A 23,128-nucleotide genomic window follows, 5' to 3' on the forward strand; every position below is an offset into this window, starting at 1 on the left:
TGATACTCTTCGTTGAGAGATCACCTGGGATCAAAGTCCAATATATATTTTCTACACCCTTGTGGGGAAATCTCCGAAACGTGAAGGTTGCGACTTAGTCTTGGAGACCCCCTCGGAAAAGCTCATCCCTCGTAAAATTTGTTCTCATGTGAAGACTGCCAGGGCATGACAGTATTTAAAAGTATTTGAAATCCTGTCTTCCATCTTGTCCCCATACCATCTGGACGCACGAGGCCTCGAGCAGTGTGATCAAAGTATTGGTTCTACAAGCTACAAATGATAGAGCCGCCCAGGTTCCCACTTGAAGATCATTTCAAGTGGTCCAAAAGTCACACCCTCCCAAAAGACGACATCAAAGCCGGGTGTCTTGAAGGGCGGACACTTTACACCTACACCAGTGCCCACTTCCGAGACGGCAAACACTGGTGGACTCAAGTCAACCCAGACATACTTCTGGACGAAGTCAAGTCTTGGATTCAAACCAAAGCGACCGAGGTCAAAACAGGAGAGGTAGTGCTTGTTTACGTCGTTGGGCACTGCACCAAAGACGACGAGGTTCGTATTGGCAACAAGCCGAGGGACGTTGCCGAAAGTGTTCAATTAGTTGGCACTGCCGGATTCAAAAAAAGGCGTCGCAATCGACAATATTTTCGCATCCTATCAATTTGGAACTTGCCACAATGCCAGATTCATGCTGTCTGACTATGAGCCAAAAGACCGGTTCTTTGCACTGCCTCGCAGCCCAAGTGGTCGGATCTGGAACACTACTTCCGCAAGTTGGGCCATCGAGAGATTATGAACTATGAGAAGCGACACTCCCTCGCTCCAACGCAAAACACCTTCGTACAGTAACGTGATACAATTGACACTAATCCACAGCACTGGCCCCGTCTTGAAGGAGCTTTGCCTCTGTTTTCCTGAACAGGGATATGGCCCAGATATTCTCATTTTGGACGAAGTTTACAACATTTTGCCTCACTGGAATGGCCTTTTACGCAACTTGTACTGCAGAGGAACTCGCTAGGCAGTGAAATGGGAATTATATCTTCATCTTCTGCGCGTTGGACTTGCCAGCCCGTGAGCTCTCGTTGTTCCCATTGACATCATGAAATCATGTTCTCACGTCAATAGAGAAGCCTCTCCAGCAGTTAGAACCGTATCATGGTTTTCAGTATGATTTTCTGCAATTCAAGGTCATTCAGATCGTATTTTCAGAGGTAATGTTCCTCTTCACACAACTGAATGGACGGTGGACATTGATTGGTACGTTCACATAAGGCCCTGACTCAAATCACCATACACAGTTTCCTGCACACCTTATTATTGATATACCTGGGTGCCTTTCAACCTCTAAGAGCCAATATTATTTTTATCAGGTTTGCAGCAATCATCGTGCGAAGTAAAGCGCGCCTGTCCACCAGTCGAATCGCCATCGAATCGCCATCGAATCCACGAAACCTACCGGAACTTGCCTGCCACAGCGATTCGAAATATTGTACAAATGGATGGATGGGGATTGCTTTCTGAAAAACAACAGAGCCCAAGAGAAAAAGCTCGATAGCCGCAAATTCGACCATGTTTTTGGCTCCTGGCTTCCCCAACGCCTAGGCAAAAACAAGAAATGCGCAATGTCCAGATAGCACTTTTTCAGAAAAGAGCAGGGAAGATTGAAGAGGCTTACGCTAAGATTGAGCCTCAGATTCCAAGATGTTTTTGTTGATGGGGTATGAAACGTTTGCTCATAAGACATGATACACATGTTTCGGGAACGCGAGTTTGGCATATATGTTTTGGATTGATAGTAGATAATTGTCCATTATTCAAACCTTGAACGGCTGAACTGAGCAGGCTTAGACTTTTGTTGTGTTTGCTCGATCTGATTGTACTACTGAAATGATGAGGACTGATCAGAAAAAGAGATTCTCCAGTTTATCGTGGCTTTTTCTTTCTATATTCATTTCAAGGTTGATTCCTTTGATTTACTCGCAATAGAAGCACACAATGGAGAAGTGAAATTCATTCGTCCTCCACTATTAGTGGCCGCAAAATGGCCTAGCAGGCTAGATAATAAAGCTATAGCGTGTTGGTGCCTACTATAACCTTGGAAGAAAACTGCTAGATCAAAGCATAGAAGATGAAGTGTGCACATAAGATCGCAGAAGCATTGAAGAAGCATATAGAAACTCTGCCCCACCCTGTGAGTCTCCGCGCTTCCGTTGCACATCATCCTGCTCCCACAAGCTGCACACGGTGCAGCGATTACAATAGGGTGTGCCATTGGCTCAGTCACCAACCCGTATGGGATCTGCAGTACTGGGGTTATTAATGCCGACAAAGAGGCCACCTAGTATTGCGCCATCCCGTTGAGTCTCCATTGGCTCCATGTGGGGGATTATCGGCCGATTTAGGCAATAACACGAGTAGCTCGGCCGATAGAACCAGCTGAACAATTGCCCATCATAGCAGGAAATGTAGAGAGTGATGTATGTTCTAGATACATTGTAGAGAGATGTGCAAAGAGTATGAAAAGTTGGGGACCTGGTAGTATGGATGTTGCGGTGGAGGGGTAAATCAAGAACCACCAAGAACCCCAAACCCACGCAAACCCACGCTAGGACACCCCTGTCCTGTCGTGCTCAGAACTGGAGCCGAGTGGTACCAGGAACACTAAACATCCCACTTGCCCTGTGTCCAATCAAGGATATTCTGCCCGGGGCGGTGCACAATTGCGTGATAATGGCAAGGCCGGATGAGGTAAGAAGTCGAGGCCATCGCAAGCAGGAGGGGCTCCCTCAGGTCTCTTATTTAGCTCCCCTTTTCCCTCCTTGGCCGTTCCTTCTTCCTCTTCCCAAAGTACCTCTGCACATCAATCACAATGGCTGAACGCGCTGCTCCGTACGTTCCCCGGCTCATGAGCTCTCAGAGCTCCGAGCTTCCCCCACATTCTTATCGCCGGGTTCCTGACATCTCTGTACAGTCTCCGTCTGGGCTCTACTGCCCCCAACTTCGATGCCGACACCTCCAACGGCCCCATCAACTTCCACGACTTCATCGGTGACAAGTGGACCGTCCTCTTCTCCCACCCCGATGACTTCACCCCCATCTGCACCACCGAGCTCGGTGCCTTTGCCAAGCTCGAGCCCGAGTTCACTGCTCGCGGTGTCAAGCTCATCGGCCTGAGCGCCAACCACGTCGAGTCCCACCACCGCTGGATCAAGGACATCGATGAGGTCTCCGGCTCCCAGCTCAAGTTCCCCATCATCTCCGACCCCGAGCGCAAGGTTGCCTACGCCTACGATATGGTCGACTACCAGGACACCACCAACGTCGACTCCAAGGGCATGGCTCTGACCATCCGCTCCGTCTTCATCATTGACCCCGCCAAGAAGATCCGTCTCATCATGACTTACCCCGCCTCCACCGGCCGCAACACCGCCGAGGTCCTCCGTGTCATTGATGCTCTGCAGACCACCGAGAAGCACGGTGTCACTTGCCCCATCAACTGGCTCCCCGGTGATGATGTTGTCATCCCCCTCCCGTCTCTACTGAGGATGCCATGAAGAAGTTCGGCGAGATCCGTGCGGTCAAGCCTTACCTCCGCTTCACCAAGGCTCCCCAATAAAGGATGGGCTTTACGATGTGATGTGAAAAGAAAAGGATTAGCGTAATTTGACTGGAGAGGCCAGATGATACCAATATGAAATGCCTTATCCTCTATTATTTCCGGCGTAGATGTGTGATCACCTTGACGGGCCAGCATAATGACCACTAGCACCAGAAACACCAAATGCGTCATACGAGTCTACGAATGACTATTCTTGATTGTAAATGTTTTCTAATCCCTCTGTAGGCCTATTTCATGATATCTTATGAGGCATGAAGTAATAATCCTGTTTTGTCCTAGTGGTCGCTATTCACGCCCGTACACCTTGTGGTTGGGCTTTGCCCACGTACCTTGTCAGTGATGCACGTCGGTTAAAATTAGGTACCTTAGAATGTTTCAAGCGCGATATGCATCGGCTATTTTCAGGTGTTCTCTGGATCAGATCCACTTATCTTCTTGCTCCTTACTGCATACTGCATGCGCGATTAACTCCGAGGTAGATTCACCCAGGGTGGATAAGCAACCAAACGTGTTCAGCATGGCCGAAGTTAGGGGCCATTGTCGGACTTACCTCGAGGCACCCACTAACGTATATTTTTTTGTCAATTGACGATAATGTTGTACTACAGTCAGGGGTCAAAGTAAAGTGCGGTCCCATCCGCGTCCAAACCCACTCGGGAAATAGGTTGAGACCGCCTTTTTTGTGCCGATCCAACGCTCACCGTCTGACACTTTCCTCTCCACCTTAAGACGCCTCACCTTGACCTGTGCTCGATCCACGGACTTCTCCGCGCCTTGCAACGGCGGTCTTGACGCGGCAGAGACAAGGAAAACCTACACGGTCCCAAAAGCACCCCACATCGCACCACAACAGCCGCAGCGGTACGAGGGGAGAGAGAGATTCCGATCGGTACACACTTCCAGCCTGAAGTCCCTTCACATGCGCTCAGACACCGACCAGCATATTTCAAAATAGGGGTATATTACATACGAACAGTTTGGTGAGCGCGGAGCAGAATCCATAACTCGCCCACCATGATGTCGAGGAGCCAGTCGAGTCTGGGGTTCCTGGATGCAGGTCCCCAGGATCCCTCCGCAGCTGGAGCTTCCCCGTCTCTTGGCCAGCAGTCTTCCTCCGGGCCTATCAACTTGTCTGGCCTGGTGTGCAATGTCCGTCGAACCACTGGCAAGGAGCCTCACCCCCTAGTCGGCGCCACCACTACGATTTTGGGCGATAAGCTATACGTCTTTGGAGGCCGGATCCTCTCGCGCAGTCGCCCGCAGTTGACCTCTGACCTATACGAACTGGACTTGATCCGCCGACACTGGACGAAAATTGAACCGACTGGGGATATCCCACCGCCTCGGTACTTCCACAGCGTTTGCGCGCTCGGTGATAACAAGTTGGTCTGCTATGGAGGAATGTCGCCTGCGCCCGGGACGCCCAAGGACCTGTCAAACCCAAATAGCTCAGAGAATCAGTCGGAGGTTGTAGTTATGTCGGATATACACATTTTCGACGTTCCGTCGCGCGCGTGGACGCGAGTTGCGGCACATGAATCGCCGCAAGGACGGTATGCTCATTGTGCTACGATTCTTCCGTCCAGCGCTTGCTTTACGTCTGCCAGTGCGCCTCTGTCGGCCATTCATCACAACCCTGAAACGGCTGCCCACCAGGGCTCCATCGGGGTGGATATCGATGGGTTTGGAGGCGCTGAGATGGTAGTTGTTGGTGGCCAGGACAGCTCAAACCACTACATTGAGCAAATTAGCGTTTTCAATCTGCGGAGCCTTAAGTGGACCAACACCAGCCCGCTCGGACGCAGCTGCGGTGCTTACCGCAGTGTGGTTGCCCCTCTGGTTGGCATGGACGTTTCAGAGGTCGGCTCGGCCTCGCCAGATCGGGATATGCACGAGCCAGCCGAGCATTCAGAGGAGGCGGGATGTCCTATGCTGATTTACTCAAACTATAACTTCCTGGATGTCAAGTTAGAGCTGCAGGTGCGCCTGCCGGACGGGCGCCTTGTTGAGCGACCGATGCAGAGCCATGCCTCTCCACCTGGATTGCGCTTCCCCAACGGCGGCATCATCAATGGCCACTTTGTTGTCAGTGGCACATATCTGACTTCTTCAAAGCAGGAATATGCTCTTTGGGCGCTTGATTTGAAGACCCTGACTTGGGGCCGCATCGATGCCGGCGGTTCTGTGTTTGGCCACGGCAGTTGGAATCGTGGCATCCTCTGGCCGCGTCGTAGTTCCTTCGTGATTCTTGGTCATCGGAAGCGAAGCTTGGTCGACGATTATAACCACCGCCGGATCAACTTCTCGCACGTTTGCGTGGTGGAATTGGAGGCTTTCGGACTCTACAATAACCCGTCTCGCACCGCCGCGACATCGGGATACAAATCATATAGTTCACCCTCGGTACCCGCATCATTACAACAAAAACTTACCCAGCTGACGACGGGTGGACGGCCATTGTCTGCTGCAGCCGACGAGCTAGGCAAGCTGGTTCTTTCACTGCAGGAATTGTCCGATATGGAGTTGCAGGCTGTTGGCGGAGAATGCATCTCGGTTAATTCCCGCCTGCTGGCCCGGAGATGGGGCCCCTACTTCATCCAGCTCTTGCGTGAGTCTTCAGAAGGTGACATCGTAGAGGGCGCCACTCTTCGTCCCGGTGCAACTCACCCCAGCCGCAACTCAAGTATTACAATTACTCCTTCAGTCGGACAAAACAGCACTTATTCCAACCCGACAACACTGGTGAACCCGGCTGTCCCGTCAAAGGCTCTACTTGAAAACCTTGAGGCGCCCTCTGCACACGGCCTGGCTCCTACTGCTCGTCCTCGCGTGCTCTACCTCCCTCATACGATTTTAACCCTTCAGGTGTTGGTCCAATTTCTCTACACATCCGCCCTTCCTCCCCCGGGCTCCTCCCTTTGCACGCCGCAGATTCTTTGCTCCCTGCTCCAGCTCGCACGACCCTACCAAGTCAACGGTCTCTTGGAAGCAACAGTGGAACGACTTCATCAAGTCCTTGACGGTCGGAACGCCGCTGCTGTTTTCAACGCCGCTGCCATGGCAGCAGGAGGGGGCCGAGGCACAGGATTCGGCGGCGGTCTCGGCGGTACATTGGAAGCCCTGAACGGCGCACACTCCGTGGGCAACGGCTCCATGCCCAGCGCATCGGAAGGCACAACCTCCCAACACAGCGTCCTCCTAGCCTCCGACTCCTCCGACACCGAGCACGGTATCACCGCTCCCTCAGCATCGAGCAGCACAGGCGACCTTACCAACTTTGCCCGCGGTATTCCCTCCCTCCGCATCGACACAAACTTGACCCAGCAACGCAGTCGCTCTCGTGCCCAGGCCCAGCGCGACCGCGAAGATTCGATCAGCAGCGCCAGCAGCGCCAGCACCGCCACCTCCGCTTCCAGCGCAGATTTCAGCCAGTCGGACTCGGAGTTCGTGAGCGACAGTGAGAGCCGCGCCGCATCGCGCGCGCACCGCCGAGGCACCGACGCCCGAGAAATCTGGACCGGCGATTTGAGCAGCGTGATCGGACTCCAGAAGCGTGGTCTGCGCGGTCTGATGGAAGGTCGTCGTATACGCGAGCGCAGCGTCAAGCCACCCAGCACGAGCAGTGGTTCTACCTCTGTACCCTCAGCCGGGTCAGGAGATCATCTTCCGATGCAGGGCGTGAGCGTTTGATCTGGCTGAATCTTTTCATACCTCTAGGAGTGCACTCATATTCTCGCATTCCCTTTTCTCTTGCCTTCATCTACATACCCTTGGAACTGTAAACATTTTCTTGCTTTTGTATGCCAGCAGGCTGGTGAGATAGGAGATGGTCTATAAAAAGGAACGATAGTCATGTTTATATTGTGCTCAAGTGCCTTCCGTAAGAGCCTGGTGGGTGTGCTAATCCCCTCGCAAACCTGGGTAACATAGTAGTTTCTTTTCCTGGACTGAAATGCGATGCGATGCGGTAATGAACATTGAATGAAAGGTTTCAAGTATATATACAATATTATAGGCAGCTTTTCACCAACAATCGACTCCCTCGCCGTAGATCAGTCATAGTCATACAAGATGCCCCCTGCTAAGACGAGGAAGGGGGCTGCTGCTTTGGCGCCGGCAGCTTCTTCACGCTCTTATTTCCGTAGACTGTTGAGCCCGTTAGCAATGTATAAACCCGCAGAATACATTATACCTAAAGGCACTCGGGCCCCAAGGCACAGCCCAAAAAAGAAGGATAAAACTCACTTCGCTCGTACAAGATCCAAGAAGTGATAATCACAAACGGAATGCCCACCATCGCACCCGTCCATCTGACACGCACCAGTCAGTCCAAGTCCAATATCAAGAATCGCAGCTCAGACTCCCCAACAACAAAGAATAGCATGGTGCTGGGTCCAGGGAAAAGATACATACTTCCGCGCAGCAGACTTATACTCCTTCGTCTTCCGAATATCAACCGGCCCCGTCGGGCGCGCCGGTCTGGCCGCACCCTGTACCGGCTTTTGAGGCAGTGGCCGGGGGATATAAGGTCCTGTCGTAGCCTTGGGTGCCATTTTGAGGGATTTCGAAGTGAAGATCCTGTGTTGGGGGGAATACGTTTTGAATGGGAGAAAAGATGGAGGTCGGGTGGAGGTTTGGTGCCTGAGGCATGAAGCGCATGGAGTTTGAGTCCCTGTCCCTTTTTGGAAGACGAATCTTCAAGAATACCATGGACAAAAGACTACTGAGAATAAAGGATAATAATATTTTAATGTTCCCAGTTTCCAGTTTTATGTGGAAATATGGTAACTAAGTAATTGATCAAAACACCAGGCTATGCAAGATCCTTTCTTCATTATTCGTTTTGATGTGTATTCGGCGACGGACAATCCCCCTCACCTGGACGGGTTTTCTTCCTTATACATACTCGTGCGCGTTGGATTTTAGCGGATGAGCTTTGGGTGCTGGTGAATTAAGCACCGCCACGAGCGCGGCCGCGGCCACGAGCACGACCTGGGCCTCGGGCGGCGCGGGCTTCGCCTTGTTTTCCACGGGTGAAATTTGTAGAGCCAGATGTAGTGGTAGCACTAGCTCCGGCTGGTTGAGCTGTAGTGGTTGCAGTTGCAGTTCCAGAACCACGACCGCGGCCACGACCTCGGGAAATGGGGGCGCCGCGAGGGACGCGAGAGCCACGAGAACCTCGGGAACCACGAGGGGCAGCGCGAGAAGAACCACGGCCACGGCCAGTGGGGATGATCACGGTGGTGGAGGTTTCAGTGATAGGAGCAAGGTTGGCGGAGGTCTTGGACTTGACGGAGGTGGACTTCTCAGTGGCGCGCTTCTTCGGCACGGTCGGCTTGGGCTCATCTTCGTCGAAGAGGACATCGGCCTTGCGTTTCTTCACCTTCGCGACGACAGGCTGCTTGGATGTCTCATCTGATGATTCCGAATCATCCGAGGTGGGTTCATTCTCTGACTCGGGAGCGGGGCCCAGCTTTAGCGTGATGCGCTGGACTTTGGTCGCGGGAGCGGAAGAAATGGTCTTTGTCGAGGTCTTTGTAGGGGTCTTTGTGGCGGGTTTCGGAGCAGACTTTGGCGTAGACTTCAGAGTAGACTTTGGGGTCGACTTCGGGGCATTCTTGGATATGATCTTCGAAGACTTGGACACGGACTTGGGGGTACCCTTAGCCACAGCCTTAGACGTATGCTTGACAGAATTTGTAGAAACAATTTTAGCAGACGGCCTAGAGATGGCCTTCGCTGGAGTCTTTGAAAGCGCCTTGGTGACTCGAGCCTTTTCTTCGAGGACGTTCTCTGTCTGGAAGTCCAGTCCGGCACCCGGCGGTATGTTTCGGTCTCCCAGCAGAGGAGGGAAACCGAGAGCGATATCGCCCTCAGCTTGCTGGTCGGAGCGCGAGCGAACAGGAGGATAAGGAAGAGCATCGTCACCGTAAGTGCGGGGGGAGCGCCAAGGGCTGTGATCGGTAGGGGTGAGAACAAGCTCCTCGCCGCTGTCATTAACACGGCCGGTCTTGACCCAGCCATCGGTTTCGATATCCGCCGGGGTGGATTTTTTGAATTGAAGAATAACCTTTTCAGCGGCCTCAGTGTCCCGGGAGGCCTCGGCGGTCTGTAAAGTCTCATTGGGGTTGACAGGCTCAAGAGATTCATCGTCCTTGACAGTCTTCACATCTTTCGGAGGCTTGGCAGAATTGGAGGCTTTGATGGGCTCAGTGTTGTTCACAGCATCATCGTCTGAGTCATCGTACTCGTCAAGTTGGGCATCTAGTGCATCGCGTGCTTTCTGGGCTTCCAGGGCGTCCTGAGCATCTCGAGTGGCTTTGACCTCAGACTCACGCTTGAAGTAGGCCGCGCGGAGTTCATCAATAAGCTCATTATGATCCTCGGGAATTTCAAAGTCGGGGCCCAAAGCGTCACGAGCCAACTCGTGTAGACCTTGAGCCGCATCGTCTTCCTTGATCTTGATGCGCTCAAGTTCGGCATTCTTCTTAACTTGCTTTCCTTTCTGGGCGGAGATGGCCTTGACGGCGTTCTTCGGAGCAATGGCCCTCTTCTGGGAAGATTTCTGAATTTTCTTGGTAGGTTGCTTCTCTACTGCGACAGGCACCGTGGCGTTCTTCCGGTGAGGCTTTGGCTGGGATGTTTGAGACTCAAGAAACCGTTCTGTAGGTTTGCGTACACGAGCCGAGGTAAGGGTTCCCATTGAGGAGGACTTGGTGGGAGAAGTCTGGCCTGCCAGGTCTTCTTCGTAGCCGAGTCCAAGGTATTGTTCGAGAGTCCAACCCGTTTCGGCAAAGTCGTCGTCTGAGAACTGATTTTGTACGGTGTTGGCAGTTGAACGACGTGTTCGTCGACTGATTGTTGAGGTTGGGGTTTCCACGGCCGGCGTAAAAACGGTAGACAATCTTGAAGGTCGAGCTTGGAAAGTTCGACGGTGACTCAAGGATAAATCCGGAGAACCAGCTCCGGGGTTAGGGTTTGTGGAAGAAGACTTGGAGGGAGTCTTTGGGTTGAAAAAACGAATGTTGAAGGAAGAATCGGGGGAATCGGTGGAGGAGTCGAGGGATTTGGAGGATTGGGGAGAGGAATTGGTAGTTTTCGCCGGGACCCGGGGTGAGCGCCGTGAGGGTGTTAACATGGTGCTATTGAGGCGCCCCGGCATTGATTTACGGTACCCTTTGGGAGGCATTGTGTATGGTGCCTGTTTCAATCCCATAGTTGTCAGTGATGGATCGAATAGACCAGAGATGGAACAATAACAAGAGACGAAGAACAATAGGAAGAAATAGTGGTTTCAATAGCATTCAAAAAGTCATAAATTGTTAGACAACAAGGGCAAGATGAGAGACGTCAGAGTCGGGTAGGGCAGCCGGGGATTATCTCGGACTGAAACACTCACGAGTCGGGCTATTGTTCGATCAAATAGGGCTATTGTGTTGATACTGCCTTGGATTTGCTGGTGTCAAGGCAGCAAAGGCCGGGGTTGGTGATCCAACATGCGGAGAAAGTGAAGTCTGAGAAAAGAAATTAGGGCTAAGTCGATCGGCGCTTATCGGCTTCATCGCCTTCCGCCTTATTCTGCTACTCTCCAACTACTTCCTTACTCCCATTCCCAATTGGAGTTTTGTTTCATTTTTTGTTTGCTTTCAAGATGCATCTGTGGCAGGCCACTCTTCCCTTCTGTCTGCTGGCTTCAGCTGCCCTACCTGCGGCCGCGGCCTCCGGTTGGGGCTTTACTGATGCCACCGTGGCAGTTCAACCTAAGGGCGCTGGAATCAACGGCGGATTCAAAGAACAGTACGTATTCGATCTCCTGTACTTGAATTGAAATGTACCGAGGCTCACAAACCATCCCTTTAGGTTCTCTTCATCCAAGCCGCTGTCCAAAGCCGTCTCGTTCGCCGGTGCCGATACATTGCGCGTCACCTTGACCACCCAAGAAGGTAGCTCTGCGAAGCGCCCACACCAAGCTTTCTTGTTGTTGCAGGATGCTCACTCTGGATTGGACATTTCCTACCCATTCACCGTCAAGGAGAATGGCAAATCTCGCGTCGAATTGGTATGCGACCTACGGAAAGTTGTTGCGGGGGAAAGCTAACAGCTGTCTAGACCCAGAAGGAGCTCCCTCTCCAATTCCTCCACCTCGCTGATCCTGTCGACGCCCGCGTGGTGATCGGTTCTTTCGGCAGCTCTGAGGCTTACGATAGCTCCGTCTTCAAGCTGTCCATCGACCGTGACCCCCACGTCCCCATCCCCACCGTCGAGCCCGCGCGTTACGGCAAGCTGCCCGAGATCCACCACATCTTCAGGGATGCCCCGAGCAACCCTACGATCATCATCACCCTGGCCTTTGTCGCCATGGTTGCTGCTGCTCTCCCGGTTCTCGCCGGCCTGGTAACATACCTTCCTCCTTTTTGTGAAGCTCCAATTAACGTGTTTTTCCAGTGGCTCTTGCTCGGCGCTAATGTCAACCACCTCCCCACCGCGTTCAAGAACGCTCCCCTCCCCCACGCCCTCTTTCTCGGCTCTTTGATTGCTTTCGAGGGCATCTTCTTCCTCTACTACACCTCCTGGAACCTATTCCAGACCCTGCCCGCTGCGGCAGCTGCTGGCGCCGTCGCATTCCTGAGCGGCAGCCGCGCACTGGGCGAGGTCCAGGGTCGTCGCTTTGCTGGCCTTCGTTAAATACTTGGGCATATCTCCTCCTCATCCAGTTCTCGTTGGGTCATCTAGTATAGCTGTCCGTGGCCGTCGATCGGTGTGAGTTTGTATCTTATCTGTGATGATATCCATCTTGTTTCAGAGAATCAAAATTATGAGTCGAGTTGTCTCCAGGCTCCTGGTCATTTCCCTACGGCGAGCTTCTATAAGGGATTGGTGCTTCGTTCATGGTCCATAGCCTACGCCATCGTACTCTGAATCATTGGGGACAAGTTACTTGTACCACTTCTCGCCTGCCACAATTCTTACCCTGGATAACCCTTTAGAGTAGTCAACTCTTTTGCACAGGCTCAGAGTCTTCGAATATTTAAATCATTTATGACCCATCAGTCCTCTATACTCTTGCACTGTCGATGTGTAGATCAAGCGCAAGGCGATACAGCCACTTCTCGCTGGGTAAGCAACACATTCATGTAGAATGTCAATTATTACAATCTAAGTTTCCAGAACTTTTCAAAGAAGTATTATAAATTCATTTAATGAGTTTGTCTTCTTCGTAGACCACTGGAAAGAGTGTGAGGGCTGATTATATTTTGACGTCACTTGAGTGGCCAGCAGCGGGAAAGCCAAGTCCCACCTCCGCGCTGTCCCCGATCTCCGCCGCAAAAGCTTCTCACAAGAAACAGATCCTACTCTCCCACCCTCACTAGCCCTAATGGGATCCTCCGCTTCAAAGCCCGCAAGAGCAGCCGCTGGTGCAGCAAAGCGCCAGTATCCTAAACAAGCCGCCCCTCCGCCGCGAGCTCCAGCAGCACCGAGGAAACCCAAAGCTCCCGAGACACCAACTCCTCAGCCTGCGCCATCGCCTCCCCCTTCTCAGCCCCCGAGCTCTAGTCATCAAGGACCGACATACCATACAAAGGAGCAGCCCTCTCAATCAAGGTCCAACGGTATGCACACCCTCATTTCAATCCACATGTATACCTTCGATCGCAGAAAAAAAAAACCCAGCCCTATACCACAGTACCATACACTAACAGATTCCCAGCAATCGACATGGACGGCCGCGACCCCGACTTCGCCGCCTCTCTTCGTTCTATCGGCCCCGTCGACCCTTCAGCCAACTATGCCAACTCCCCAGCGTACAGCCGCGGCCCCATGCAAACCGTCTTCCCCAAAGCCTCCAACCCCGCCCTCCTCACCGCCGCTGCACGCGATCGTCTCTCCAAATCCGCACAGCAGGAGATCGACCAGATGGGCCGATCAGACTTTGCGGGGCGATCATACATGGACGCCTTGACGATTCACCAGGCTTTGACCATGCGCGATGTGCAGAAGATGCCGCGCGCGGAGATCGAACGGACATTGCGTCTTAAGAAGGGAGTTATGGATAAGCTTGGCGAAGATGGCTTGATTTCACGTGCTATGTGAGAATTTCTGAGTTAAAGAGAATGGTTTAGCGGTTCTGGGTCTGCTTCTGCCTCTGCTTTTGTGGCTGGGTGTTTGGTGCGGTTGAGTTGCATGGCGTTGATTGGGTTGTATCCATACTCTGTTTTCTGTATAATATATCTCTCTCTTGGTCACGAGACTATCATCTCTACTCTTGATAATTTGTCACAGGGTGCTTTGACGTGGCTGAAGTATTCTCATGTCTTCGATCCAACATTTCTTGTATCCGTCAACCTTGCGATATTCATCCCGACTGGGATTGGATCAATGGACGCCTAGACAATACCACGGCAGATTTGCTTCCATTTCAATATTCCATAGCTTTTCCAATTGATACCCGTGTGCATCAAGCAGTGCTCTTTAGGCAGTAACACAGCATACATCCAAGACTTGGCACTTGACTCACATGTCGAACTTCCAATTTGCTTACGAATTTATTATCAAATATCACATGGAGGGGAAAAAACATATAGAACCGTGGGTAGACATTCGATGACCGAAGCTGTCAGACTATTCCACCCTCTGATGACTCACGTAATCTTCTTTAACGGGCCCCATCACAGCTCCGTCAGGCCGAAATTCTACACAGAGACCGAAATCGTTTCAGAAAACATTGTTCTGACGCAGAAATGACGCTGCTGTGCAGGTTTCGGAGAATATTAGTATTTACTGTGATTCCAAATCTAAGGCTACGCGTCTGTTCTTGACAAAGAAGTTGATGATCTACTACGGCACATGCCGAGTTTAGTGTTTGGAGAGATACTGGCGATGAGAGAGAGGCCTGATGCGTGAAGTGTGGATGAGGCCCTGGGGGCTTATGTGAGTGAGTTGAAAAAGGGGTTGGTTGGGATTGGAGTTCGGGTTATAAGGGTGAAAGGGTAGTCTACAGTAAGGCGAGTCAGGAATTAGGAGGGGGATCGGGAAGGGTTGGAGGGGCTGGGACTGGATACTGTAAATGTAGATATAGATTCGGGAAGGGATGGGATCTTAGTTGGGATCTATCTCGTAAATTGAGAATGTATAGAACGGCAATAGACGATGCACATACATAGGGTTGTACATAGCCCGCGTTTCAAAGGTGTCTGCGTATGCGCACAAGTCCCAAGAGGGCTGGTGGCTTGCAGGGTTAGTTGCAGAAACGATAGAACATAGCGGTCAGAGTTAATACTATTCAGGGTTAGCGCACTAGTGCCTGGACCCTTAAAACCGGGGTCATAAGTTCCTCGAAGGCATTAAATAGGTAATTTCACGAGGTTTGCTGTTTATATCTGGTCAGGCCATAGGGCTGGCCTTAATTCTAACCTGGGCTCGGTTGACTAGTTGAATCCCTCCACTTGCCTGGTAGGGCTTGCCCCTGACCCTGGGGCCAAGACTCAGGGTCGGAGCCAAAAGGCAGTAGTGCCCCCATTAATAATTGGGACCTCGGTAGAGGCTCTGGTGTCTGACTGGGCCATGCAGCACAGCCTAGCGGCAGGCTCTGACGTGATGACAGGTTTTCAGGGTCCTGTCCTCTAGTCCTTGAAGACCCTGAAAACTCTCCGATGACTCCGTATTGATTCATTCTCTCGTGCCCAGTGCCTCTTCTGGACGTAGCTCCTGATTTCGATTTTCGCATTCGTTCGATCGGCCGGGTCCACAGGGCTTAGATCCGATGGTGTCTGGGTCGTTGATCACGTCAGTAGTGTAACATTGGTGCCGATCGAGAAATGGTGCTGCCTTCCGGCGATCGATCAGAATTGAGCCTCGGGTACTTCGGGCCCTTCGGGCACTCCGTGGAAATGAGACAGCTCGCACGCGAGCAGGGCACGCGAGCAATTGGGGAGTTTATAGGCGAACTAGGAACCCAGGAACTGAACCATGACGTGGGGAAACGGAGTCGGGAGCAAAACGACATCCGACCATTCAGAGTCGTATCGGCGATTTGCACCGTGACTGGTTCGCGCATCCTTTCCCCGGACTTTCTTTGCCAGTTCAGAACACGAGCTTGTTATGCTTGGTGCCCCGAGCCCCCTTCTTTGACCCTTTGCTTATTTTAGGGGCCGTGGGGGGCTGACCTGAGGCGCGAAGGGCCGGCTGCAGGCGGCTGGGACCCTTTTTTTTAATTTTTTTTTTTTTAAAAAATAAAATGAACCCCCAAAAAATTTGGACCCTTAAAAAAAGGAAATGTCTCAGCGAGGTTCAAGTAGGCAACAGTGAATAAGGTCGAAATAGATACTATGTGGAACGTTCCAAATAATTCTGTGTAGCGGGCAGGTTCCGTGGTTCTGTGGGATCCGAGTCTATGTACAGTATCGACAGATCTCCACCGTTGACTGGGTCCAAATGGGTCCTTTGTGTCAGTCGATCCGAAGGGGCCAAAAAGGAAGGCAAGAAAACTCAAGCTTCAGTCGCGTGCCCCTATGCCCCATGGAGTTCCAATTGGCGCAGTTTGGGAGCCTAGTTTGGACCCGAGACCCTAGACCCCTGGAGAGGACTAGTCCGGTCCCCTAGACACCTTTTAGGAAAAAGTAAACCCTCTAAAGGGAATTATTATTCCATAATATTGCACATAAAATTCCTGCATCTGCGACACACCGCGCATTGATTGGTGCCACCTCGGGTCCGATGTTTATGGATCTAATAATACTTCGATTTCCATTTCTCGTGCCAACATCTGTTGCTCGACTCTTTTGACTTTCTATACATTTCGCATTCCGGGGTGCTAGCTCCCCATTCCAATCTTTTTTCTTTGCGCGTATTCCCCCTCGCGCGCCTTCTCTCTTTCTCACCTCTCGAACCATGAAATGATCTCGCCATGCCGCTCTTAGCCTTCCTTCCGCCGCTCCCCCCGTTCCTCTTCTCGGCCCTGGCCGTGAGCGGTCTTGCCTCAAAGGCCTTACACATCGGCCTACATATTCACTCGTTACCCTTCCTCTATTTCGTCCTCTATTTGCCTACCCTCATTTTACCAGACCTGCTAGTGATCTTCGTTGGGAGGCTGTTGTTGCAATTTGCGGCTCCGGGAACTCGGTTACAATGGTTGTCAACATGCGTGGGGGGTCTGCTTTCGTAAGTGATATGCGAGATATCTGCTTGGATTTGGAGCTGACAACTTTGCTAGCCTGGTAACATGGGGTGCCTCCTCCGTCCAGTTTGGCTTTTTCATGCAGACCGGCGCCGAGGTCGCCTGGGCTCAAAGTAATAGTTTCCTCAGTGATCCCGCCGCGATGAAAATCCTTTTGAGTGGCATCACCACCGTTACCGCTGCAGCTACCGTCCTTGGCCTGGTCGCTTGGCTCATTCACGCACACCTGTATCATCTGACCGGTCTTGGATTGCAGGCGATCCGAGAACTGTTCATGGGAGGCTACAGGGCCCGCTACACTTTACTTTCCGTGCCCAACAAATCTTGGTTGGCCTCTGTCGATCTCCGAACCGTGCGCCGAACCGCTATTGCTGTGTCGATCTTTGTGTCGCTGCTGTTCTTGGAGCTCACGAGACCCGCCATCCCGTATGATCACATCTCCGGTGCATTGCCGTTGACTTTGATGGATGCCTTCACCAAGAAAGCGGTTACCGTTGAAGGCTGCCGCAACCCGAATACGAACTTCCCTCTCTGGACCGCGGGTAAAACTAGCTCGGAGAGATGGGCCCGTCCTGCGTGGTTACCGCAAAACCCACCCTCGGGATTCAGCCGGTGGGATATTAGTCCTGAAGAGCGCGCTGAGAAGGATAACCCTTCCTGGTATCTGTGTAGCAGCGGCAAGGAGCCTGGGTTCTACGATCCTAAGAAAGATCCTCTCAAGATTTCCAATCTTGGCGGTGAGATCTACGAGCCCTTGCAGAAGGCCTTCAAGGAGCACTCAGTGGAGATTGATAATGTTGTTCTTCTGACCCTCGAAAGTGGGCGCAAGGAGCTGTTCCCAGCACAGCAGGGTACTCCCATGTTTGACGCTTTGCTCGAATCACATAAGAAGGAGAAGAGAGATGAGGCGATCGATCATCTGGCCAAGTTGACTCCCGTTGCACAGATGTTGACGGGCGAGTACGCTACCGATAGCAAGGGTGACAAGGTCGATCTGAGCCATGCGACATGGCAAGATACTGCAGAGGAAGGTATGGGTGGATTGAACGTACGGGGTGCACTCACAGGCAGTTCATTGACATTCAAGAGTATCTTGGGCAGTCACTGTGGTGTCAACCCGCTCCCCGTAGACATGTTGGAAGAGACTGCTCTCGAGATCTATCAACCGTGCCTGCCGCAGCTTTTCGAACTATTCAACGAGGTCAAATCGCCTGCGCCGCCCGCAATGCCCGAGGCCATTGAAGCCCGCAGCGACGATTCCGAGGCTGTCAAGTACCCGTGGAAGTCTGTCTTCATGCAGTCCATCACTGAAGACTACGATCGCCAGGATGTCTTGAACAAGAACATGGGATTCGAAAACAAGGTTGTCAAGAAGACTCTGACCCGTGCTCGACAAGGCTCTAAATATGCTCCTAAGGGCCAAGAGATCAACTACTTTGGATACGCCGAGACGGAATTGAAACCGTACGTGCAGGATCTATTCGAGGAAGCCGCCAACAACAAAACGCGCATCTTCCTCTCGCACGTCACTAGTACCACTCATCACCCGTGGAACACCCCAGACGATTTCAAAATGGAATTCTACATGGGCAATGAAGGAGCCGTCAACCATAACCTGATGAATAATTACCTGAATACCCAGCGATTTGTCGACAACTGGCTCGGCGACATCATGAATATGCTTGACGAAACCGGCATCGCCAACACTACTCTCGTCGTAGTCGTCGGCGATCACGGTCAAGCCTTCGGTGAAGACAACAAGGACATGACAGGCACCTATGAAAACGGCCATATCAGCAACTTCCGCGTCCCTCTCGTTTTCCGCCACCCTCACATGCCGCGCATCGATATTAATGCCAACGCAACATCACTCTCCATTATTCCCACCATTCTCGACCTCCTCGTCCAGTCCGAGTCTCTCGACGCCCACGACGCGGAAATCGCCTCCGCCCTTCTCCCAGAATATCAAGGTCAATCCCTCATCCGACCCTTCGTTCCCGCCATTGGCGACTTGTCTCCGAAAACTCACTCCAATAACGCCCGTTCTCCGCGCCCAACACACAAACATCAAGACGCTCAAACACAGCGCGTCTGGAACTTTGGCCTTATCAACGCTGGCGGCTCCATGATCTCCGTTACCTCTGCCGACACTCCATATCGCCTGATTCTGCCTATTCGCGAGAGCTTCGAGTACGTCTTCACACACCTTGACGAAGACCCCGGCGAATTACACCCCATGAAGACCTGGAAATTATCCGAGATCGTCGACGAAGTTACCAAGAAATTCGGTGAGGATGCCGCCTCCTGGGCCGAAGATGCCGAGCAGGTTGGCAAGTGGTATGTCAACGAGCAACGGCGAATCTGGGGTTACCGGGAAAAATAAGCTCCTGGCGCACGATTGAAAAGCAACTTTTTGCATTGATATCTCTTCACTCTACATCTACCTCTCATATACCTTGATTGTCATGAATTATCCAAAAACTGGGTCCGGTGTTTGGTTCCTCGGCTGCATCTTGTTACTTTAGATTGGGCCTCTGTTCTGATACTATGTGCATTCGGTGACACGTTTTCCTTGGATCGGTTTATATGCCTCTTTATCTGTACATATATCTTCTGGGGCTTGTGATTGATGGTTCGGTTTATGACACATGATTATGCATTCACGCTGGGCCGAGGCCGTTGTGGTATCTGGTATCCTAACCAATATAATCCAGTCATCCAGTAACTTTTCCTACTGTTCAATCTTCATATATTGGAGGATGAATCTAGAGACAGACCTCCAGGGTGTTTTGTTTGTATTCATGCCCTCCAGTGTTTTCAGCCCCATAGGAATCCTCTTCTACTCATACTAAATTTGAGCAGCAATAGCACCAGCCCTGTCCTCCAAAAGCCCCGGAAATCTCCTAGGAGACTTCGCTATTCTCTCAACGTCTCAGTGGCAAATGAGACGAGCCCTACGCATGAATGACGGAAAACCGTACGTTTGTCCCAAGAACGGTCGATGGTCATCAGGAAGTATTCAGACTCTATTTTGAAGACGAGGACATGGCATTCGCATGAACTCCCTCCCCACTGTGGATACAGAACTCATGGCACTGTTCCGCTTGATGTGGGTCACAATGACAGGGATCCTTTTGGAAATGGGTGCCAGGTGAGAGGTGGTCATTGATGCGAGAGGATATTTACCTCCCGGGGGATATAGGCCCCGGTGATGGAGTCCTGTATGGATGCAAGGAGATCTTTCTGGGTTCAAGAAAGCCATTCTCAATTTTTGTTCAAGGATCACGAAGACACTGACGGTATGCGTCCACCCTTGGCATGCGAAGCACTTCATACATGGACGGAGAAAGCCCTTCTTTCAGCGAGATGAGTCTCTACCCAATTGTGCTCTTCTAGCCAGGGGTTTCACAAGGCAAGATATAGGCCTTAAGATTCTCTCATGTGCGAATCCGTATGCTCAACATCAGGGAAGAAGAAATCTAGGAAATTCTCACTGAGTGGGTCATGAGTAAAATGTCCCTGAGCAAAGCCAGATCCGGTTGTTGAAAATAGATTGTTTCCCGGGCTAGCGGTGAAACCTCCCTCGGCGGGATCTTGCATGATAAAGTCCTGCTTCGGACTATCATTGCCATAAAAATGTCTTTCCATCGAGGGGCCGCCAAACGATTTGATATCGACGTGCTGTTGCGGAGAGGGATTCGATGGTAAATCACTGACATCGAGACCCATGGGCTCTGCGAGTGCACGAAGGGCGCTGTCACAGAGTTGCCATGCTCGATGGGACGCAACACTATGTCGAGACGTCCTGACGAGCCATCTGATACACTTCTTGGATAGCTGTAGTAAATTACTTTTTTCCTGTGGCAAATGAATGTTTCCAAAGGAAAGTTCAAGGATCATGACCGTTAATGTCTGCATGACGTAGTGGAGAAGACACCACCAGGGGAGAAATTCATTTGATCGACCAGTGTTTGCATCATCTGGTATCAAATGAGCCATTTGTATAGCAGACTTGAGGGCTGATACAGCCATGGCTTGGGTGAAGACCTGGTCTTCGTTGTGCTGAGGACTGTCCCTATCGTGTCGACAAAGGCATGGGCGGCCCAGCATGATTCGCGCGCTGTAATATGGTAACGCCAGGCGAATCTTCTCCTCGGGGTCTTGATCACCACTTTCCATGCGAGTGAAATCCAGGCCTGGTGGAAGTGAGGAGAGCCATAAATCAACGCTTGCTCTGATCTCGATGATTTGGTCTTTTATATTCTTCCAAGCTTGGTGGATAGCGTTGGCCGTGTAGACACGGTCTAAAAGCTCCTGCATGAGCATGTTGAGGTCACAGAAATACAAGAAATATAGTCCAGTAGAGACAGGAAGGTTATGGAGCCATTCATTAGTGGTTTTTGGATGCAGTCCACTGCTGGGTTTTCCAAGGGGTGCCTTCCGAAGATACGAGCTGGCCATGACATTATTCACATGACTGTCTCGGATTTCAGGATCACTGAGAAGAGAAACGGCCGGTTCTTGTTGCAAATCATTCTCTTCGAACGGGAGTGGCAATGGTGAACTACACATGTTCACCGAGATACAAGTAGGTCGACCAGTCATTAGACCGAGCTTGTTCTCGGTGGCAAGGAGAGACCACCAAACCTTGTTGCGAATTTCCTTGGAGACATCCGTGATATTTGGATTGTTATTCTTCAAGTTCATTCCAAGAGACACTGCAGAGCGGATCGCCAAAGCGGATATTCTCCAAGATCTGCATCACAGCTTAGCTTTGAAGTTAGGTATAGGCTACTATCAACATTACCGGTGAATCTGATGCGTAGAAAGAAGATAGAAGGCCATCAAACCCTCCACCTGGACTTGTTGAAGATCCGGGTGGCGAAACACTTCATCTCCGTTCATGCTCAGCATTCGAGCTCTAGTCAGATATAGTAGGTGGTCTTGGTGATCCCCATGCCATTTCAACTCGGCGACATGAGCATAGTTAGCGGCGATAGCAAATATCATATTCAGAATAGCCATCCATTTGTCCCCGGGCAGCGCAGGGCTGTCGAAGAATCTGTCATACTGATCACAAAACAAAGGACGATTGATGATAGGGAAGGAAGGATGAGCCACGCGAAGGTAAGTCTCGAAAAGTTGATCTGCTAGCTGTCTAGGAGGCACCCAATACATCTGCACAGGCTCTGACACCCCTATATCGAAATCATCAAGGTGATAGTTTATTTCCGGGGGTCCAAACACATTGCTCGTATTGCTGTCTTTGTCATGGGCACCATTTCGTTGCAGGGTCTCCTGCTGCAGTCGTTGCAACCATGTGATTTCCGAGCTTTTGCCAATATACCCCGTGGCTCGCGATTCGTTGGTGAGGTTAACATCGTATTCAACTTCGTCCAAGGCTTTCAGTGACCCCACAGAAGAACTTGAGCTGTCGAGTTCTTCGTCTTCGGGTTCTGGAGAGTTTCCTGTGCGTTCCTCGGAAGCTATCTCACCAGAGATATCGTTGGATACATATCCAGAATCCGAGACTTGCTATTGAGCCCCAAATTATGGTATCAGCCATATTGCACAATGTGGACCTATCAGAGTACATGGAATCGATTGCATACCAAAAAATGTTGAATTCGTTTAGCTGTGCGCCCGGGTACAAATGGCTCAGCTTCCTTCAAAAGGCTCTGACAATCTTGTAATTTCTTTGAAAGCTCGTCTTGTTGCCTGGTGTTCAGGTCGGTCAATGTAAATACTCCGTGGATACGATATCATGCTCGCCCACCTCTTCATTCTCTCGCGCATACCCGGTGGGTACACACAAGGCATTCGAAGATCGCGACATTGTCGGCAAACGGGGGTATCGCCACTACATTTGCTTTTTCTCATCCGACATGACTCGCATGCTCGAGGGACACGTCGGCCAAGCTTTGGTGCAGCAGTCGAACGTTGTCGGGGGATTGCAATCTTCGCATTCGGAGGTCCAGCCTCTAGAGAAACCGACGGGACGCTAGTGGTGGGTACCTCATTTGACATCGTCGTGGGGTTAGGTGCGTGAGGGGGAAATGCGGTCGGCGGGATTATCGCCTCTTCAGATAGTTCTCGGCAGTTCGGGAAAGACTTCGGCCGTAGACCGTGGTGCCTTTCCGGTGTTCTTTGGGGGGATTTTAATCTCATCCGTTTACATGTGATGATCCATAGGGAATGCTGGATAATGCTGGATAATGCTGGATCCTTAGGAGGACATTGGTGGAAAGAAGTCCGAGAGGAGTTCAGGGCCCAAGATAAAAAGGGCGCCTCATGTACGCCTCATGTACCACCACATTACACTGCAGCTA

General features: G+C 51.4%; 9 protein-coding genes across 9 annotated transcripts; 6 read left to right on the plus strand and 3 right to left on the minus strand.

The window, feature by feature from the left end:
* Window positions 1-276: 276 nt before the first annotated feature.
* Window positions 277-852, plus strand: N7443_005937 (Acyl-CoA N-acyltransferase; the record flags this gene model as incomplete). The annotated part of the gene is made up of 2 exons (XM_056885993.1): window positions 277-555; window positions 742-852. 2 exons carry the CDS (start codon window positions 277-279, stop codon window positions 850-852), a joined length of 390 nt encoding a protein of 129 aa, XP_056741441.1.
* A 2,023-nt stretch (window positions 853-2,875) lies between these two features.
* On the plus strand, window positions 2,876-3,560 carry N7443_005938 (peroxiredoxin; the record flags this gene model as incomplete). The annotated part of the gene is made up of 2 exons (XM_056885994.1): window positions 2,876-2,895; window positions 2,978-3,560. 2 exons carry the CDS (start codon window positions 2,876-2,878, stop codon window positions 3,558-3,560), a joined length of 603 nt encoding a protein of 200 aa, XP_056741442.1.
* A 1,079-nt stretch (window positions 3,561-4,639) lies between these two features.
* On the plus strand, window positions 4,640-7,315 carry N7443_005939 (putative regulatory protein Ral2; the record flags this gene model as incomplete). The annotated part of the gene is made up of 1 exon (XM_056885995.1): window positions 4,640-7,315. One exon carries the CDS (start codon window positions 4,640-4,642, stop codon window positions 7,313-7,315), a length of 2,676 nt encoding a protein of 891 aa, XP_056741443.1.
* Window positions 7,316-7,706: 391 nt separating this feature from the next.
* On the minus strand, window positions 7,707-8,178 carry N7443_005940 (uncharacterized protein; the record flags this gene model as incomplete). The annotated part of the gene is made up of 3 exons (XM_056885996.1): window positions 7,707-7,771; window positions 7,871-7,935; window positions 8,039-8,178. The coding sequence occupies 3 exons, from the start codon at window positions 8,176-8,178 to the stop codon at window positions 7,707-7,709; spliced, it is 270 nt and encodes an 89-aa protein (XP_056741444.1).
* A 398-nt stretch (window positions 8,179-8,576) lies between these two features.
* N7443_005941 (putative GPI-anchored cell surface glycoprotein) lies at window positions 8,577-10,814 on the minus strand (the record flags this gene model as incomplete). The annotated part of the gene is made up of 1 exon (XM_056885997.1): window positions 8,577-10,814. The coding sequence occupies one exon, from the start codon at window positions 10,812-10,814 to the stop codon at window positions 8,577-8,579; it is 2,238 nt and encodes a 745-aa protein (XP_056741445.1).
* A 462-nt stretch (window positions 10,815-11,276) lies between these two features.
* N7443_005942 (putative oligosaccharyltransferase subunit ribophorin II) lies at window positions 11,277-12,310 on the plus strand (the record flags this gene model as incomplete). The annotated part of the gene is made up of 4 exons (XM_056885998.1): window positions 11,277-11,422; window positions 11,486-11,684; window positions 11,735-12,019; window positions 12,071-12,310. The coding sequence occupies 4 exons, from the start codon at window positions 11,277-11,279 to the stop codon at window positions 12,308-12,310; spliced, it is 870 nt and encodes a 289-aa protein (XP_056741446.1).
* Window positions 12,311-13,001: 691 nt separating this feature from the next.
* Window positions 13,002-13,717, plus strand: N7443_005943 (uncharacterized protein; the record flags this gene model as incomplete). The annotated part of the gene is made up of 2 exons (XM_056885999.1): window positions 13,002-13,236; window positions 13,335-13,717. The coding sequence occupies 2 exons, from the start codon at window positions 13,002-13,004 to the stop codon at window positions 13,715-13,717; spliced, it is 618 nt and encodes a 205-aa protein (XP_056741447.1).
* Window positions 13,718-16,529: 2,812 nt separating this feature from the next.
* On the plus strand, window positions 16,530-19,182 carry N7443_005944 (uncharacterized protein; the record flags this gene model as incomplete). The annotated part of the gene is made up of 2 exons (XM_056886000.1): window positions 16,530-16,783; window positions 16,836-19,182. The coding sequence occupies 2 exons, from the start codon at window positions 16,530-16,532 to the stop codon at window positions 19,180-19,182; spliced, it is 2,601 nt and encodes an 866-aa protein (XP_056741448.1).
* Window positions 19,183-20,225: 1,043 nt separating this feature from the next.
* Window positions 20,226-22,635, minus strand: N7443_005945 (fungal specific transcription factor domain-containing protein; the record flags this gene model as incomplete). The annotated part of the gene is made up of 4 exons (XM_056886001.1): window positions 20,226-21,555; window positions 21,607-22,334; window positions 22,412-22,517; window positions 22,598-22,635. The coding sequence occupies 4 exons, from the start codon at window positions 22,633-22,635 to the stop codon at window positions 20,226-20,228; spliced, it is 2,202 nt and encodes a 733-aa protein (XP_056741449.1).
* Window positions 22,636-23,128: the final 493 nt, after the last annotated feature.

The sequence above is a fragment of the Penicillium atrosanguineum genome (assembly GCF_028827265.1).
Source record: "Penicillium atrosanguineum strain IBT 20685 chromosome Unknown utg000004l_segment0_segment0, whole genome shotgun sequence".
In the NCBI taxonomy this organism is placed as follows: Eukaryota; Fungi; Ascomycota; class Eurotiomycetes; order Eurotiales; family Aspergillaceae; genus Penicillium; species Penicillium atrosanguineum.